The 18,187-nt window shown below is 42.3% G+C and overlaps 1 protein-coding gene and 1 pseudogene across 8 annotated transcripts in view; both read right to left on the reverse strand.

Moving 5' to 3' along the window:
• Positions 1–18,187, reverse strand: part of Ranbp17 (RAN binding protein 17) — a 301,991-nt gene that overhangs the window by 47,151 nt on the left and 236,653 nt on the right. For 7 of the 8 annotated variants that reach the window (NR_110973.2, XR_003949486.1, NM_023146.3 and 4 more), the window contains 2 exons: positions 7,166–7,380; positions 5,692–5,830 (listed from right to left, as the gene is read on the reverse strand). Coding sequence is in view for 6 of the 8 variants with exons in the window: in NM_023146.3 (NP_075635.1) it covers positions 5,692–5,830; positions 7,166–7,380 (354 nt within the window). In the remaining 2 variants the exon portion in view is untranslated. Of the gene's footprint in view, positions 1–3,067; positions 3,155–5,691; positions 5,831–7,165; positions 7,381–18,187 lie in introns of those variants that run through there. The other variant, XM_011243739.3, reaches the window with a different exon arrangement.
• On the reverse strand, positions 16,610–17,810 carry Gm12117 (predicted gene 12117; annotated as a pseudogene).

Raw genomic sequence — 18,187 nt, forward strand, 5'->3', positions numbered from 1 at the left:
TCTTCCATCTCTTGTATTCTGTTGCTGATGCTCACATCTATGGTTCCTGATTTCTTTCCTAGGATTTCTATCTCCAGAGTTGTCTCCCTTTGTGATTTCTTTATTGTTTCTATTTCCATTTTTAGATCCTAGATAGTTTTGTTCAATTCTTTCACCTGTTTGGTAGTGTTTTCTTGTAACTCTTTAAGGCATTTTTGTGTTTCCTCTTTAAGGGCTTCTAGCTGTTTACCTGTGTTTTCCTGTATTTCTTTAAGGGAGTTATTTATTTCCTTTTTAAAGTCCTCCATCATCATCATGAGAAGTGACTTTAGATCCATATCTTGCTTTTCTGGTGTGATGGTGTATCCAGGACTTGCTATGGTGGGAGAGTTTGGTTCTGATGATGCCAAGTAACCTTGGTTTCTACTGCTTCTCTTCTTATGCTTGCCTCCTGCCATCAGATTATCTCAAGTGCTTGCTGCCCTCAATATATCTGATTGGAGCCCGTCCTTTCTATAATTCTGGTTGATTCAGGATTCAAGGGTTAAGACTTAATAGTGATGTGTTTGTGAGTCATGTTGACAAGGGTCAGTTGTACTGGCTGGCTTTGTGTGTCAACTTGACACAAGTTGGAGTTATCAGAGAAAGGAGCCTCCTTTTAGGAAATGCCTCCATGAGATCCAGGTAAGGCATTTTCTCAATTAGTGATTTAGGGTAGGAGGGCCAATTGTGGGTGGTGCCATCCCTGGGATGGTAGTCCTGGGTTCGCTCAATAAGAAAGCAAGCTGAACAAGCCAGGAGAAGCAAGCCAGTAAGCAGCATCCCTCCATGGTCTCTGTATCAGCTCCTGTCTCCAGGTTCCTGCCCTGTGTGAGCTGCTGTCCTGACTCTCTTTGGTGATGAACAGAGATGTGGAAGTGTAAGCTGAATAAACCCTTTCCTCCCCAACTTGCTTGCTTAGTCATGTTTGTGCAGGATTAAAAACCCTGTCTAAGACAGCCAGAAAGGACTATACAGAGAAGCACAGTTGTCTGAGAAAGAACCAATCAAACAACAGAACAACCCCCCCCAAAAAAAACCACAACCAAAAAACCACCAACAACATTCTACTGACTTAAACCCAATAAATTAAAACAAGTGAAGGCTTTACTCTAAACAAAGAGATGAAAGAGAAAGGGAAGTAAGAACAAAGATCAGGTGGGAAAGCATATATGGACTCTGCAGATTCAGACCCCAATACATGGGTAGTTAAACACCCGATACTGTATTAAAAGCAGAAAAGTCAGCTCTAATAAACACGTCTAATCACAGATATATGCTGCAGAATGTCCATGTCCTCATTCCCAGAAACTGTGAACATATTAGGTTTCACAGTGGGGAGTTAGGTACTGTTATCCAAGTGAGACCCAGTGTAAACTCAAGTGTCCTTAGAACTGGAAGAGAGAGTCACTCAAGGAGTTTTCTTTGTAGAATTCTGAGAGATTACAATGCTTTCTGCCTCTGTATTAAATATTTCAAAGCTGGAGACAATAGGCCTTGTTGACATTCTAACTTGAACTCATACCAGACATAGAATGTATAAGACTTATGCTTTAAAGTATCAAGTTTCTGATATCTTAGAAATAAGGTATGCATGTGCTCTATAAATAATCAATAGGATATGTAAAGGCACTTTTTATAACTCAGAAAAGGATGCTGGGTGGTGAGATGGCTCTGTGAGTGAAGATCCTTGCTGTCAAGCTTGATCCCTCAGGCCCTCATAGTGCAGTGCAAGAACCAAGCCCTGCACGCTGTCCTCTGACAGGAACACTACGTACAGCACATGCACCTCACCCCCAAACAGATACGTGTAATAAGGAAACATGGTAGTATCAGACAGAACTTTCAGAAAAAAGAGTATTACCAAAGATTGGGAGGGTCATTTTGTGATAATTTAAAGGTAAATTCATCAAAAGAATACCATAATTTCAAATATCTATGTACCTGACAGGAGCTTTGGAATATTTAATTCAAAACCTGACAGAACCAAACAGAGACAGAGAGCTAAGACACAGCTATAATTAGTTAGACTTTAGTATTTTTCTCTTGCCAATTCATAGATAAGTAGATAAAAGAAATTATACAACCAACCAGTAAGAATATAGATTATCAGAAAGTCATTAATCCACTGTCCTTTAATCTCAGGTAGAGGTAAGCAGATCTGAGTTCCAGGCCAGTGTGGTCTACAGAGCCCCAGGACAGGTAGGGCTACACAGAGGAAACCTGTCTTGAAAAAACAAAAACCAAACCAACTGAGAGAGAGAGACCGACTGACCAATCATTGAGTATATTCTATGACATAATGAAATAAAATTACACTCAATAATAGAACAAAAAGCATCTTCAAATAACCGAAATCTAAGCACTATCCTCCACAGGAACCACCTAATAATCAAATGAAGATGAGTAGGGCAATGAAGAGATTTTTCTGGTTGTCCTGTCAGACAGCCTTCAGGGTACTTAGGTTTATACCCATAGATTTGAACTCCTAACTTTGGTTAAAGAAGCTTCCTTTTGCCAGGGGAAGTGATTAATGCAGAGGTTCAAAACGGATCAAAGTGCTGAGGATGAGTGACTAAGGGTGCTCGATCTTAAACAGGACATCTGTATTAAGTCCCCAATCCCTAAAACCCAGGGAACATCTCAGAAGAGTGGGCAGGGGAATTAAGGATATGAAGGAGTGCTGGAAAAGGCTGTCTGCTGGATAGGATGAGGCCACTGGACTCATGAACTCACAGCAGCTATGGCTACCTGCACAATAAGCCAGTCAAAACTCAAGCAAAGCCTGGAGTAAGCCTCAAGAAATCCACGCAAGCCAATGAGCTACGAGCAGCTGACAGTTCCTGGGGAAGACAATTATTGTTTTTTTGGGGGGGGGGTTAGACTGGTATGTTTTCAAGCTCTAGTAGATGTACCCTCCATGAGCATATAGGCAAGCAGCACTGCCTGGGCCTAGAGGGTGTCTTAGTTAGGGTTTCACAGCTGTGAAGAGACATCATCATCATGACCAAGGCAACTCTTATGAAGGACAACATTTAATTGGGGCTGGCTTACAGTTTCCAAGGTTCAGACCATTATCATCATGGCAGCATGCAGGGAGACACGGTGTTGGTTGCGGAGATATTTACATCTTGATCTGCAGGTAGCAGGACAGTGTGTTTCACATTGGGTATAGCTTGAGCATAGGAGACCTCAAAGCCCGCCCCGCCCCACAGTGACACCCTTCCTTCAACAGGCTACATCTAATAGTGCCACCCCCTATGGGTCAAACATTCAAACACATGAGTCTATGAGAGCCATACCTATTCAAACTACCGTAGTGGGTTACTAAAATGAGTAAGAAAAAGGACATGTTGGCTGGGGTCTGAGGAAATTTGAGGGGTCGAGTAGGGGGTGGATATAGAAATTAGTGTATGTAATGAAATCCTCAAAGAATAAATAAAATATTATTAAAATATTTAATTGAATAGTAGTAAAGTCAGAATGTTTACTCTGTGAGATATGCTCATAATAATGCTGATTTAGTATATGAATACATTATAAAAGGTCTAAAGTCAATGAGCAATACATTTATCAAAAAACCAGACTAGATAAGAGAAAGCAAACTAAACTATAGAAGGAAGAGATTGTACTTAGTAAAGTAAAAATGAGAAAGTGGAAAAGTCACCAACATGAAAGCTTTGCAGTAAAACTGGTAACTCCATCTAGAATGATAAGGAGGAGAGAAAACAGGACTCAATGAGCAGTATCAGGATATCACTGTAGACATCACAGACACTCTGACAGCTGCCAGACATTACAGACAGACAAACAAGTAGATTATTATAGACAGATGATTCAGACACACTGGGTAGCAGGTGGCTACTATGAACAATCTTATGACAATAATGTAAGAGAAACTTTAGGTAAAATGGACAAACTCTTAAAGACATGAACAGTCAAATATTCTGGTGATATGACAAATAATCAGAAGAGCCACTGAAGAAATTTTGTTTGTAGTTGGAAATTTCCCAAAGAGAATTCTAAGTCTGATGGTTGAACTGGAGAACGCTAGTAAACAGTAAACAGCCCCTGTACGATTCTACACAAACCTCTGAGACAGCAAAGGAGGACACATCTCTGAGTTTGTATTATGAAGGCACAAGACTAACACTAACACATGTCAGGGCTATAAAAACAGAACAAGTTAGGTGGTGTTGGCTCACACCTTAAATCCCAGCACTTGAGATGCAGAAGCAGTTTCTAGGACAGCCAAGGCTACATAGAGAAATCCTGTCTTGAAAAACAAACCAACCAACCAACCAACCAAAAATCCAAAACAGCAGCAACAACAACAACAAACCCAGAAAAAGAAAATAGAAAAGTATATAAGAATTATAGGAGACTATATTAGTATAAAAGAATACACCAATATATGACACAAATAAAGATGTAAAAATCTGTATCAAAATCCTATCATCCTGAGTAAGAAATGCATGGTCAGTTTAACCTCTCAATATGACCATTAATATTAGTATATTAGCACACACAACCCCCCGTGTATGCTCTTACTAGTATTGTCCCACTTAGGTTTCTATACCGTGATAAAATTCCATGACCAGAAGCAACCTGAGGAGGAAATGGTTTATGTTATCTTACATCTCTCTGCTTCTTGGTCACTATGAGGTTGGAAACTTGGTTCTGTCAAATGCTTCCTCCCATTTAGGCCTAAAGTGAGGGGAACATGAGTCCACAAACTGAAAACTCTGAAATTATGAACCAAAACATTAACATATCTATTCTCAAGCATTTTGTTGTAGCAATAATTTACTAACAATATATGAATAACAAATGAGCATAGACATATCTTCAAATTATTCACTGGTATTATGGAAATTACAACCACAAAGAAATTGCATTTCATATACACTATGATGGCTCAGCATGAAAAGAATCACTCAAACCACTCAGGGATGAGGAGCAGCTGTAAGCTTTCTACACTGTTGTAGCAAAACAGTATGGTTATATTGGAAAATGGCATCTCAGCATTGCAAAACCGACAGCATACAACCCAGAAATCCTACTCCAGGTATTTGTTCAAGGGGAATACAAAGAACTGTCAAGTGAAAACAACCCTAACAGCCATTAGCTGATCTGTGGATAAAGGAAGTGTGGTAATCCATATAATGCAATCCTACTCATCAAAAGAAAGGCATAAGTGAACTGACTTAAAAACAACACAGATGATTCTCAAAGGCATTATGTTAAATCAAAGAAACAAGATACAAACTATTTCCTATATTAAGAGTCCACTCATATGAGATTCTAGAAAAAGAAAGAAAGTAGTTTCCTTGGAGTAGGGTCAAGGGTAAGGAATAAATTTGATGAGGACATACTTGAATTTTCTGTAATGATACAAATACTTTATATGGTGTTGTGATTCATTATTGTGTACGCATTGATTAGAACATTTTAGATTTTTATGGTAGTTAAACTGTATCTCAAAACTGATAAAATTAATAAAATATTAAAGTGTATTTTTTCATTGGCAAGTAATATCTTGTAAAATAACCTTTCAGTTGGTCCGATAACATTTCTTTTCCGCTAACAGGACAAGAATCTCAATGAACACATACATTAAGAGAATGAAGTGAAGTCTTTCCTATAGAGAACAGTCTTGGCTATGAGCCTTACCAAGTGTGGTGAGTCCCTCTGAGAGAGATGTGAGAACGTACAGGAGCACAGGAGGCTCCAAGTTGGTGATGAAGCTCATGTGGTCCTGGGTGAGACATTCCAGCAGTGGATAGTAAGACTGGCTCAGCTTCCGGTATTGCTACACAAACAGACAGAGGAAATGTCAAGCTCCTGGATATGGCATCTCGGCCCGCTATATTGTACAAGGCCAACCCTTTAAACTAACTACCATTTATATTTACCATATTCTAAAGACATGAGACAAGTGATGAGAAAATACCTGGGACAACTCACGTAATTTACACACTATCAAGGCATAACACTCATGGCATGTATAACCCAGAGCAGTATGGCATCTCGTGAGATGACAACATCTCCGTGAGCATGCTTACTAAGATGTGGTTTTTGATCCTCACTCCAGACTCACTCAATAAAAAGCTCTGAAGTGTGGCCTTCAACTAAGCATTTCTTTTCATACATGGTAAATCCAGTCTCATGTACCCTTGGATCTGAGAACTTCCAAGGGTTATCATGGTGGACCACAACTGTAGTGAAAAATCCTGTCAATGAGGCTGCTGAACGTGGTAACTTATGGGTTCCAATTTCTACTTTTTGCAATCTCTGTCATTGAGGCACAGTGTTGACTCTGCGCTTTTCACTCTGTTGCAGGAGGCTTCTCAGCTAAGGTCTAGGAACATGACTCACACGAGCTCGCCAGCTAAGCCATGAAACCTCTGGGTGGGCGCAGGTGGGAAGTCTCAATGCTGAATTTGGTTATTTTAACAAGTACTGAAAACACATTGAACATACAATGGCTTCTGTATAAACTGGCAGAAGTGTTTTAAAGAAGATCTGGTGAGACAAGTCTAGACATTCACATTTGCACCCCAGACGTTTCTGAAAGGTTTCAAAGTTTAAGGTCATTAACATACACCACAGAGCAAAAAAGAGGCTGAGGGATCACATTTTAAAGCTCACTCATTTAAAAAGTGTGGCCTACAGGACAGAGACGATTAACTCAAGGTAAATGACGACCATTTAATAGATGAGATTGCTCAACTTTCAGTTTAACACCATCTGCCACACCCACATTGTAATACAAAGGAAGGCCAAGCAGCACTGAGCTAGAGTGGAATGACAGGCAGAGACTCAGCACCCAATTCTGTATTTCCCTTTGTGAACCATGAACATAGCTGAAAGCAGTCCACTGACACTACTAAATCTACTGTTCATGAGGAAGCTGGAGCACTTTGGATGACCAGTGGTCAGGGGTGACAGCTCTGACGTATTCAGCCTGTGTGTTGAATTATGAGTCATCACTATTGCTGTCCAGAGCTGGTTAAATCCAGAGAAAGGATGTTGCACTGCAATGTAGTGGGATTTGGATTCCCCGGGCTTCCCTGCAACAATTCCAGGCCTGTGGTGCTGGCATTTCATGTCTCACATGAAGACCTTCGTGCACAGCAGCACTTACCAGCAAGTCACTGTGAGACACTGAAAGCAGCATTTTGACAAAGGCCTGGAGTACATTGTCAAAATGGTTGTCCCCATACAACTTGAAGACGCCAAAGCTGACATAATTTCCACACAATGCAGACTTGAGAGCTGAGTAGCAGATGGAGATGCCCTTGAGTTTCATTGGATAAATCTTATCTTTGGAGAGACTTCCAAGAGACAGGATCTGATTTCCTGTAGTAGGGTAAAAGCAGAAAGAAAGTGGTATGAGGAGACAAAATCATTTGAGAGCTTCTGGGAGAGGGAGGATTAGTTTCCCTTAGTGTTAAGGCCCCTGGTAGGCTGACCACATGGCAGGGCAGGGCAGGAACCACTCCCAAGAGTACCTGGGCAACACAAACTGGATTCAATGGGGAAGATGAACTTTCTAGTTGAGTAGGAAGAGATGGGAGGGAGGTAATAGGAGCTGAGGGTAAATATACTCAAAATATATTGCAGGATATATATATATATGTGTGTGTGTATATATATATATATATATATATGTGTGTGTGTGTGTATATATATATATATATATATGTGTGTGTGTGTGTGTGTATATATATATATATATATATATACATATATATATATATATATATATGTTGCAAAATATATTGCCCTCTATTGGATGTAGGGTTATTGAAGATTTTTTTTTCCCAATCAGTAGGTTGCCGATTTGTCTTATTAACGATGTCCTTTGCCTTACAGAAACTTTCCAGTTTCATAAGGGCCCATTTATCAATTCTTGATCTTAGAGCATGAGCTACTGGAGTTCTGTTTAGGAGATTTCCCTCAATGCCAATGAGTTCAAGGTTCTTTCCCTCTTTCTCTTCTATTAGATTCAGTGTATCTGGTTTCATGTTGAGGTCCTTGATGCACTTGGACTTGAGGTTTGTACAAGGTGACAAATATGGCTCTATTTTCATCCTTCTACATACAGACAGCCAGTTCAACCAGCACCATTTATTGAAGATGCTTTCTTTTTTCTATTGTGTATTTTTGGCGTCTTTGTCAAAGATCAAGTGACAGTAAGTGTGTGGTTTTATTGCTTGGTCTTCAAAATATATAAAGAACTCAAGAAGTTAATCACCAAAAAAACCAAACAACCCAATCAAAAAATGGGGTATAGAACTAAGCCGAGAATTCACAACAGAGGAATCTCGAATGGCTGAGAAACACCTAAAGAAATGTTCAAAGTCCTTAGTGATCAGAGAAATGCAAATTAAAACAACCCTGAGATGACACCTTACACCAGTCAGATCAAAACCTCAGGTGACAACACATGTTGGAGAGGATGTGGAGAAAGAGGAACATTCCTCCATTGCTGGTGGGATTGCAAACTGATACAACCACTCTGGAAATCAATCTGGAGGTTCCTCAGAAAGTTGGAAATAGAGCTACCTGAAAAGACTCAGCTATACCAAACTTGGGAATATACCGAAAAGATGCCCTACCATGCCACAGGGGCACCAGTTCCACTATGCTCATAGCAGCCTTATTTGTGATAGCGAGAAGCTGGAAGCAACCTAGATGTCCCACGACATAAGAATGGATACAGAAAATGTGGTTCATTTACACAATGGAATACTACTCAGCTATTGAGAATGAGGATATCCTGACTTTTGCAGGCAAATGGATGGAACTAGAAAATATCATCCTGAGTGAGGTAACTCAGACCTAAAAGGACATGCATGGTATGCACTCACTAATAAGTGGATATTAGCTCCACCCCCCCAAAGGAAGAGAAAAAAACCTATACAGAATACACAAGATACAGTCTACAGAATTCCAAAGGCTCAACAAGCTGAAATGCCCAAGTGAGGATGCCTCAGTCCCACTTGGGAAAGAAAATAAAGCAATAACAAGTGGGGAGGGAGGGAGGGAGGGACTTGGGAGGGAATGTGGATGGGTGGGGGATAGAGGGGAACCTAATCTGGTATTGGGTGAGGGAAAAAGACTGAAGCCCTAAAAGCCAGCAGGAAGAATGTAAACAGGCAACCTCAGGCAAATAGGAGGTTGGAGAGACTCCCCCCAGAATGCGCCAGAGACCTGGGAGGTGAGAGACCCTTGATGAAATGCCCAACAGAGGGAGAGGGAGAGAGCCCACCTCCAGCAGGAAGACAGGACATCAAGTGAGGGATGGGGTTGCCATCCCACAGTCACACCTTTGACCCATAATTGTTTCTGTCTTAAAGAATTACAGGGATGGAAATGGAGAGGAGCCTGAGGAAAAGAAGGTTCAGTGACAGGCCCACAGTGGGATCCAGCTCAAGGTGAAGTCCCAAGGCCTGGCACTATTACTGAGGCTATGGAATGCTCACAAAAGGGACCTATCATGACTGCCCTCAAGCAGACCCAACAAGCAGCTGAAAGAGTCAGATGTAGTTATTTGCACCCCCCCAATGGAAAGAAGCAGCTGATCCCTGTCATTGAATTAGGGAAGGCTGAAAGAAGCTGATGAAGAGAGAAGCCCTGTAGGAGGACCAGCACTCTCAATTAATTTGGAACCCCAACATCTCTCAAACACTGGACCACCAAACAGACAGCATACACCAGCTGATATGAGGCCTCCAACACACATACAGTAGAGGACTTCCAGGTCTGTGTTCATTCAGAGATGATGCACCTAACCCTCAAGAGACTGGAGGCCCCAGGGAGTTTAGAGGTCAGGTGGAGTGGGGAGGAGGTGTGGGATGTGGAGCAGTCGGATGGTGGATGGGGAAGGGCGGGGAAGTGAATATGGAGTGTAAAAAATGAATTACAAATTAAATTAAATTAAAAGATATTGAAGCAAATTCTCAAAGAATTATCTTTAAAATTACTAAAAATAACCAGCTAAGTCATGAAGGATGGAGGGGGAGGGGGAGGAGAGGGAGAGCGGAAGGTGGGGGGAGAGAGCAAGGGAGGGAGAGAGGGAGAGGAGAAAGCAAGCCTGAGATGTAAATGATTCTAAATTCTGGGTGGTTTAATTTCCTATGTGAACTTAATTAATCTGAGGTTACTTTATTTCTAGGAGCCCTATAGATTTGGAATTAGATGAGACACAGAATTACTGGCACTATACAAAATAATCACTGTGTTATTTCTTTTTTTCCTTTAGGTCTTAGAAGATCTTAAGATGATTAATTTTAAAACTCTACTGAAATACTAGGCTGTGATGGCTAACCTTAGTTGTCAACTTGACCACATCTAAAACCCAAACCACTGGGCATGCCAGTGAGGGGTTTTCTAGATCAGATCATTTGAGGTGGAAGACTCACCCTAAATCTGGGGCATACCTTCTAGTGACAAGCACACATATGGAAGAAGGAAGCATTTGCTTTTTGCCTGTTTGCCCTCACTCTTGCTGGCAAGTTCATCTAACGTGGAACTGGAACATTCTTTTGCTGACATTAGAACCTATGCTCCAGGAGTCTAACGCTGATTTCTCTCTAGGAATCCTTCAGGACCTCAGCACCATACTGGCAGTGCTGAAACATGTAGGCTCGTAGACTTAACTGAACAAATACCAGAATCTTTTTTTTTAATTCTTTTTTTTTATTACGTATTTTCTTCAATTACATTTCCACTGCTATCCCAAAAGCACCCCCCCCTCCCCTACCCACCCACTCCCATTTTTTGGCCCTGGCGTTCCCCTGTACTGGGGCATATAACGTTTGCCTGACCAATGGGCCTCTCTTTCCAGTGATGGCCGACTAGGTCATCAAATACCAGAATCTTAATCTACCCATTGAGAGATACTCATTGTTGGGCTATCTGGACTGCAGCCTGTAAGACATTCTAATAAACTCCCCTTTTCATTTACATTATTCTATCAATTCTGTTCCCTTATCTTTAATTTTCATTTATTTAATTTTTATTTATTTACTTATTTATTTATTCATTCATTCATTTACAAGATTTCTCTATGTAGTCCTGTCCTGGAACTCACTACATAGACTAGGATGGCCTCAAACTCACAGAGATCTATCTGCCTGCCTCTGCCTCTTGTGTGCTGGGAGTAAAGTGTGCAGCCCTATGTTCAGTCTTCTGTTTGTTTTTGAAAGGGGACCTCTCTATATAGCAACAGCTGTCCTGGAACTTGGTTGTTGTTGAACTCAGCCTAACAAATAGGCTGGTCTTGAACTCAGACCACCTGTCTCTGCCTTCCAGGTGTGTGCCATCACATGCTGCAGTTCCGTTCCTTTAGAGAACCTCGACGAATAAATACATATGCTGACCAATAACAAGACAAGGAACTGGCTATATAATCACTTTAACATTTTAGTAGCACTTAGCACTTATAATCAATAGTTTCTGTACCTGAAATGTGTTCTGAAAGTGTATAGCTTAAGCAATAGGCATACTCTTTCTTAGCTCTTTTTACTATTAAAGTGAGTGTTGCTTTTAATACGAAATTAAGTTAGCTTTCTAAACTCTAGAGGTGTAGTAGAGTTTAGTCTGTGCCGACTTGACTGAAGAAGAAAAGCTTCCGAGCGCCCACCACCTGGCCTGGCCGGAGGCAGAAGCGGCCCCAAAGGCCATCTGGGAGCTGGCGGAGGTGGAAGGGAAGCATCTGCAAGGCTTTCTGAACATGCTGAAACGAGCCATGGTGAAAAATGACTGCTAGGCTTGGACCGCTCTTTTTCTTCCTGTTTCTTGCTCAGAACCACCAATTCTGCTAATGATCTCAAGCCTGCAACTAAACGCCTGGCAAGAGGCAGGCATTTACCACACCATCTATACCATACCACCAACAGCTTCCCTTAGCACACACCGACAGCCTTCCATACCACACACCAACAACAGCATTCTATACCACACATCAGTTTCTCCTCACACCTCATCATTTTAGATCCTGCTCCTGCTTCTTGATGTGCCCAATGTTTAGACTCCTTTGATGGTCCAACATGTTCATACACGTCATTACTTCAAGAGGGCTAGCCAGTGGTCCCTTGAGCCCCAACCTTCAACTCTTCCCTTGAACCTACTTACTCATCATCCCAAACATGGGCGTACAAGACATAGTACCTAAAATTTCTGCGATTTAAGAACATCACATGTTCCTCTTCATTTTCTTTAATTTCTAACTCTTCTGACTCTAGAAGAGCACAGGCCTGCATCTCCACATCCAGTTTATGAGATGTTGGGGATCATACTGGGACTTTGAGCATTCTAGGCAAGTACCCTACCTGCTCCCACTTGATATATTGTGGTATATCATGATAACCACATGTGTACTTAGAGATTAAAAAGGACCATTTTCCTAGTGGAGCATGAAATAGAACTAGTCCAGAGAGTCCCCTTTGATCTATTACTAAAGCACTGCCACTTCTCTTGTGGTCTCAGACGTCTATGTGGCTTTTGCCTCTAATTCTGAGAAAAAAAGTTTTGTCTGGAAAGCAGAAGTCTATCTTGGAACTTAGTAGCACATCTTGTACCCTTTCTTGACCTTCTTCTAACTCACCTTAGAGACAGATACTATAGATCCACAAATACAGAATGCAATATGACCGCATTTGTTTAACAGGTACTATTTGTGAAGTGCTAGGGTAAGCAACTGAACACAATCAACCTCTGCGCTGAGGAGTTCATTGCGATGGTGTGCAGAGAATCATCACTCACTCTGCAACACTGCTGCTGTGACCATAGACGAGACAAGCTCTGTCTAGACAGAGGACAATAGGAAAGACTTGTGGGAACAGCTTATGTTTGAAAGGCCAATTACAGTTCTCAGGTGGCTTCAGAAGATGTGATGTGTTCTGGATAAAGTACAAAAACTTGGGTCTAAAAAAGTAGGCTATACCGCCTTGTCTCAAATAAATATAAATCAAGGTCCTATCCCCACCCTTCCTTCTGAAGAAGAACACACTGCAGATAGACAAAAGAAAGAGCTAGGGTAAAATTCTGGAGGCAACAAGGCTCTCACACATCTTGTGTTTGTTGGGGGCCAGAGACAAAGAAAAGAAGGGTGAAGGCTTAGTTTATACTGCTATCCTCAAGGGAGAGGTAAAGAGCAAGTGTCCCTTCACAGCCAGCGGGGGCTGTCTTGTGAAGCCTTCCTTCCCCTGCTCTCCTCTCCCTCAGCTTAGACTGTGACTCGACAGTTCTGAATGTAACGGACTAGATCATCTATCACCCACAGTGAGATTCAGGAGCCTAATCTTTTCTGCTATGCTAATGTGGCAATGTTGGCACACTTGCCTTTCGAACTGTGGCAGACATGTCTGAACTGATTCCTTAGTTCACTATTATGGTCTTTAAAAATCATGACTAATATGTCTGATTAGGAAACTATCTTGCGTTACTCAAGTGTCCCAGCATTCGATGGTTGCTACCAAAGACCATGGAAAGGAAGGCTTGGTTCAGGCATTACTGTTTTCAGTCCAGCCTATCTCTCTCCAGCATAGATTACTCAGTAATATGTTCCAAAATTGAGACTGTGCCTTCAAAAGGCTTAAAGTCTAGTAATTAGATTCACATTACTAGAAAGACTCTTCTGAGTCTCTTAGATATGTTTTGTTTTGCTTGTTGTACCTCAAGTCTGTACAGTTCCAATCTAAGAGCGAGATCTGTCCCACAGCACTGTAGTGGGAAGCAATTGGCCCCATTAGGCTGGCAGCCACTCAAGCCGGTAAGAGTTGCTTCTATTCTATTACTGCAGCAGCACCAAAGGAAATGAGACTTTCCAAGCCCAGAACCAAATCAACACCCTGTTTTGTTGACTACATCTGCCATAATTAGCAGTAGGGGCAAAGCCTCTCTCCCTAACACTGGGCCTGGATATGGCAGATGTCAAAGCTATATAGGGCTCAGGAGAAGAGAGCTGAATGGCTAGCTCACCCAACTTACTCTTTTGTAATCTGGGAATGTTACTAATCTCTATAAGTACCTGTTTCCTTATCAATAAAATGAAGATAATAATACCCAAGGCTCTTACGTGGAGTACAGAAGACAGCATATGTGAAGGCTTACCAATAGTAAGTATCCAATAAACATGCAGCATGACATCACACCTGTTCACCTGTTCTCTAGTCTAAGCCTATGGAAGAACTGTGGTCTGGAAACGAGCAGGTAAAGCTAGCTATGTACAATACAGAAAATGTCACTTCCCTCTAATCCCTTCCATTACATAATTCATGGTAAAGCCAATATTCTACCATTTGCCTGCTCTCTGGCCCTTCATACACAATCAGCTCAAGTGAGCTGTCTGTGCACATCCTACTAGTTCTCTATGCCGTTGGGGGGATAGTGGCAGTGGAGGGAAGGAAGATGCAAGGGGTAAGATATCTCACACTATCATCTTATACCAGTATGGATAACCTTGCATCCTGACTTAGAAAAATACCTATCACATTGATTCATATTTTCTTCTTCCTCTTTCTAAAACTTTGTAACAAAGTTGATATTTAGTAGAGCACAAGCTGAAGCCTTTCTTAGTGGCTTGGCTGAACAGTGTATGAGAGACTGCATCAAAACGATGGAGCAGAGCAACTGTGAAAGACAGCTGCTTACTTCCAGGGCTCAGGTCACAGAATCCACTCTTGCCTCTATAGACCATCCAACGTGCCCAGACAGAAGTGGTCTGTAGTAAAAATAAACAGTGAAGACTGGACTGGAATACAGTTTTTCCCTTTCAAATTACAAGTGATGAACACAGCATTGATAAATCTATAGAAAAATTAAGCAAATTGTTAGGACTGTAAAATTAGTAGAGTGTTTACAGAAGATTGCTAGGAATCTTGTAGGAATGAACACGTCCCAAATTCTACACTTCCCTACCATCCTTATCCTTTTTTTTAATTAGATATTTTCTTCATTTACATTTCAAATGCTATCCCCAAAGCCCCCTATCCCCCCTGCCCCGCCCTGCTCCCCTACCCACCCACTCCCACTTCTAGGCCCTGGCATTCCCCTGTACTGGGGCATATAAAGTTTGCAAGACCAAGGGGCCTCTCTTCCCAATGATGGCCGACTAGGCCATCTTCTGCTACATATGCAGCTAGAGACATGAGCTTTGGGGTACTGGTTAGTTCATAATGTTGTTCTACCTATAGGGTTGCAGACCCCTTTAGCTCCTTGGGTACTTTCTCTAGCTCCTCCATTGGGGGGGCCCTGTGTTCCATCCAATAGATGACTGTGAGCATCCACTTCTGCACTTGCCAGGCACTGGCATAGCCTCACAAGAGAGAGCTATGTCAGGGTCCTGTCAGCAACATCTTTCTGGAGTATGCAATAGTGCAACAGTGTCTGGGTTTGGTGGTTGTCTCCTTCTTCTGGCCCCGAACCCACATGGCAGGCTGCCTCAGCAAGTGAGTCCCTCAGCCAATTCCATCAGCTGAAGCTCTTTGTGCATAAGGCTGAAGTAACAAATGCTTCCTCTTTCTCTGCAGCAATCATTTCCCTTTTGCTATTAGATCATTATCATCAGAATAAAACACTCTTAAGACTTCTTCCATTTCAAAAGGGGGAACAACATAAAACCTCCCTGGCTGTTGCAAGATTTGCTCCTTTTGCAACAAGACTCCTCAAAAAAGAAGTAACACTGGAAAACTATCTCCATTTCTCCTCCCATTCTTACTAACAAGCTTTGGCTTTCTCTTCTTTCAGTCCTACCAGTCTTATTTCTCTCACATCAGTGCTGGTTGCAAGCACTCTTCTATGCAGATTCCTCCCTGACATCCCCCCGCCCCTTTTACCTCCTATACTAGGGTTTAAATCTAAGGTTTCTATGTTTATATTCCCGTCTATTGCCTCCACCTGAGTTTTGTAACTTTAAACTGCTCAAGAATCCACAACTCACAGATCCTTCTCTAGCCTGGAACTGCCTTCCAGACTCCATAGTCACATGTCACATGCCCATAAAGCATCTGTACTTGGACTTGGTCAATGTTTCTCCAGCCGAGTGAGCAGCAACTCCCTCTCTCTTGCTGCTTTGCTAAATTTCTTTGATTTATGTTCTTTCCACACACTGTTCATTCAACTACTCGACTCTATTTAGCTTCAAGATCTAACCAGTGCTCCACCACTTCTCAGAACTGTGACTTTTACTTAGGACTCTAGCAATTTTGCAAATTGGAGTTTTCTTGTTCTGTATCACTCCCCCTTCCCTTTGTTTTTTGAGGCAGGGTTTCCCTGTATAGTCCAGTCTATCCTGGAACTTGCTCTGTAGGCAAGGCTGGCCTCGAACTTTCAGAGAACTTCCTGTCTTTGCCTCCCAAGCTCTGGGATTAAAGGTGTGCACCACCATTGCTTGGCAGTCTATTTCTCTTATTTAATAAAAGGGGTTCTTTAAACTTTTTATTAGTTTGGTGAAAGTTTCACACAATGCCTTTTTATCATAGCCATCTCTTTCTTAGATTCTCTCCAGATCCAATATTGTGTCCTTTTCCCTCCTGTTCATCAAGTCCAATTTGTGTTGCCCACGTATTATTTTTGTGAGGGGTGCAGCGAACTTTATTGATGGTATGTATTCAAGAGAGTAGGGAGGGCTTCTTAGGCCCCTCCTGTTATTATGGGGGTCTGGATGGAAATTGTAAGGGAGATGCTCAGTGTTGGGGACCGAGTTGGGATAGGGACTCCTCAGCAACTGAGGGCCTCTCTCTTGCTCTCAGTGTCCTTGCTTAGGTGGATGGTCCAGGGTTTCTTACTCCTTGTAGGCCATGTAGGCCATGAGGTCCATCACCCTGTTGCTGTAGCCATATTCATTGTCATATCAGGAAATGAGCTTGACAAAGTTGTCATTGAGAGCAATGCCAGCCCCAATATCAAAGGTGGAAGAGTGGGAGTTGCTGTTGAAGTTGTAGGATGCCCTTCAGTGGGCCCTCAGATGCCTGCTTCAATACCTTTTTGATGTCTTCATACTGGGCAGGTTTCTCCAGGCAACATGTCAGATCCACAACGGATACACTGGGGGCAGGAACATGGAAGGCCATGCCAGTGAGCTTCCTATTCAGCTCTGGGATGACCTTGCCCACAGCCTTGGCAGCACTAGTGGATGCAGGGATGATGTTCTGGGCAGCCCCATGGCCAACACACCACAGCTTTCTAGAGGGGCCATCAACAGTCTTCTGTGTGGCAATGATGGCATGGACTGTGGTCATGAGCCTTTCCACGATGCCAAAGTTGTCAGGGATGACCTTGGCCAGGGGGGCTAGGCAGCTGATGGTGCAGCATGCATTGCTGACAATCTTGAGTGAGTTGTCATATTTCTCATGGTTCATACCCATCACAAACATGGGGACATCAGCAGAAGGGTCAGATATGATGACCCTTTTGGCTCCACCCTTCAAGTGGACCCCAGCCTTCTTCATGATGGTGAAGATGCCAGTAGACTCCAGGACATACTCAGCACCAGCACCACTTCATTTGATGTTAGTAGGATCTCTCTCCTGGAAGATGGTGGTGGGCTTCCCGTTGATGACAAGCTTCCCATTCTCAGCCTTGACTCTCAGCTGTTGAATTTGCCATGGGTGGAGTCACACTGGAACATGTAGACCATGTATGAAGGTCAATGAAGGGGTCACTGATGGCAACAATCTCCACTTTGCCAAGTGGAGAGCAGACGACAGCCCTGGTAACCAGGTGCCCAATATGGCCAAATCCGTTCACACCGACCTTCACCATTTTGTCTAAGGCATGAGACTGGCACTGCACAAGAAGATGCAGTTGTCTCTGGAACAGGGAGGAGCAGAGAGTCTGCTCACATATTCTTGAACAAAAAAATGTGTCTGTCTGTCTGTATATATGACATGAGTGCCCCATGCCTGTGGAGGCCAGAAGAGGGTGCTGAACTCCCTGACCTTGGGTTACAGGTAGTTGTGAACTTCTCCATGTGGGTGGTGGGAACCCAATTTTGGTTTTCTGGAAGAACAGCATGTGCTCTTAACCCCTGAGCCATCTCTCTAGTTCCATGGGGTCCCTTCCTTCCATTCCTTTTTTTCTCTCATTCCTCTTTTCTCTCTTTTCTTCCTTCCTTCTTTTTTTTCTTTCTCTCTTTCTTTTTTCTTCTTCTTTTAAT

This window comes from Mus musculus, chromosome 11 (assembly GCF_000001635.26).
Source record: "Mus musculus strain C57BL/6J chromosome 11, GRCm38.p6 C57BL/6J".
NCBI lineage: Eukaryota > Metazoa > Chordata > Mammalia > Rodentia > Muridae > Mus > Mus musculus.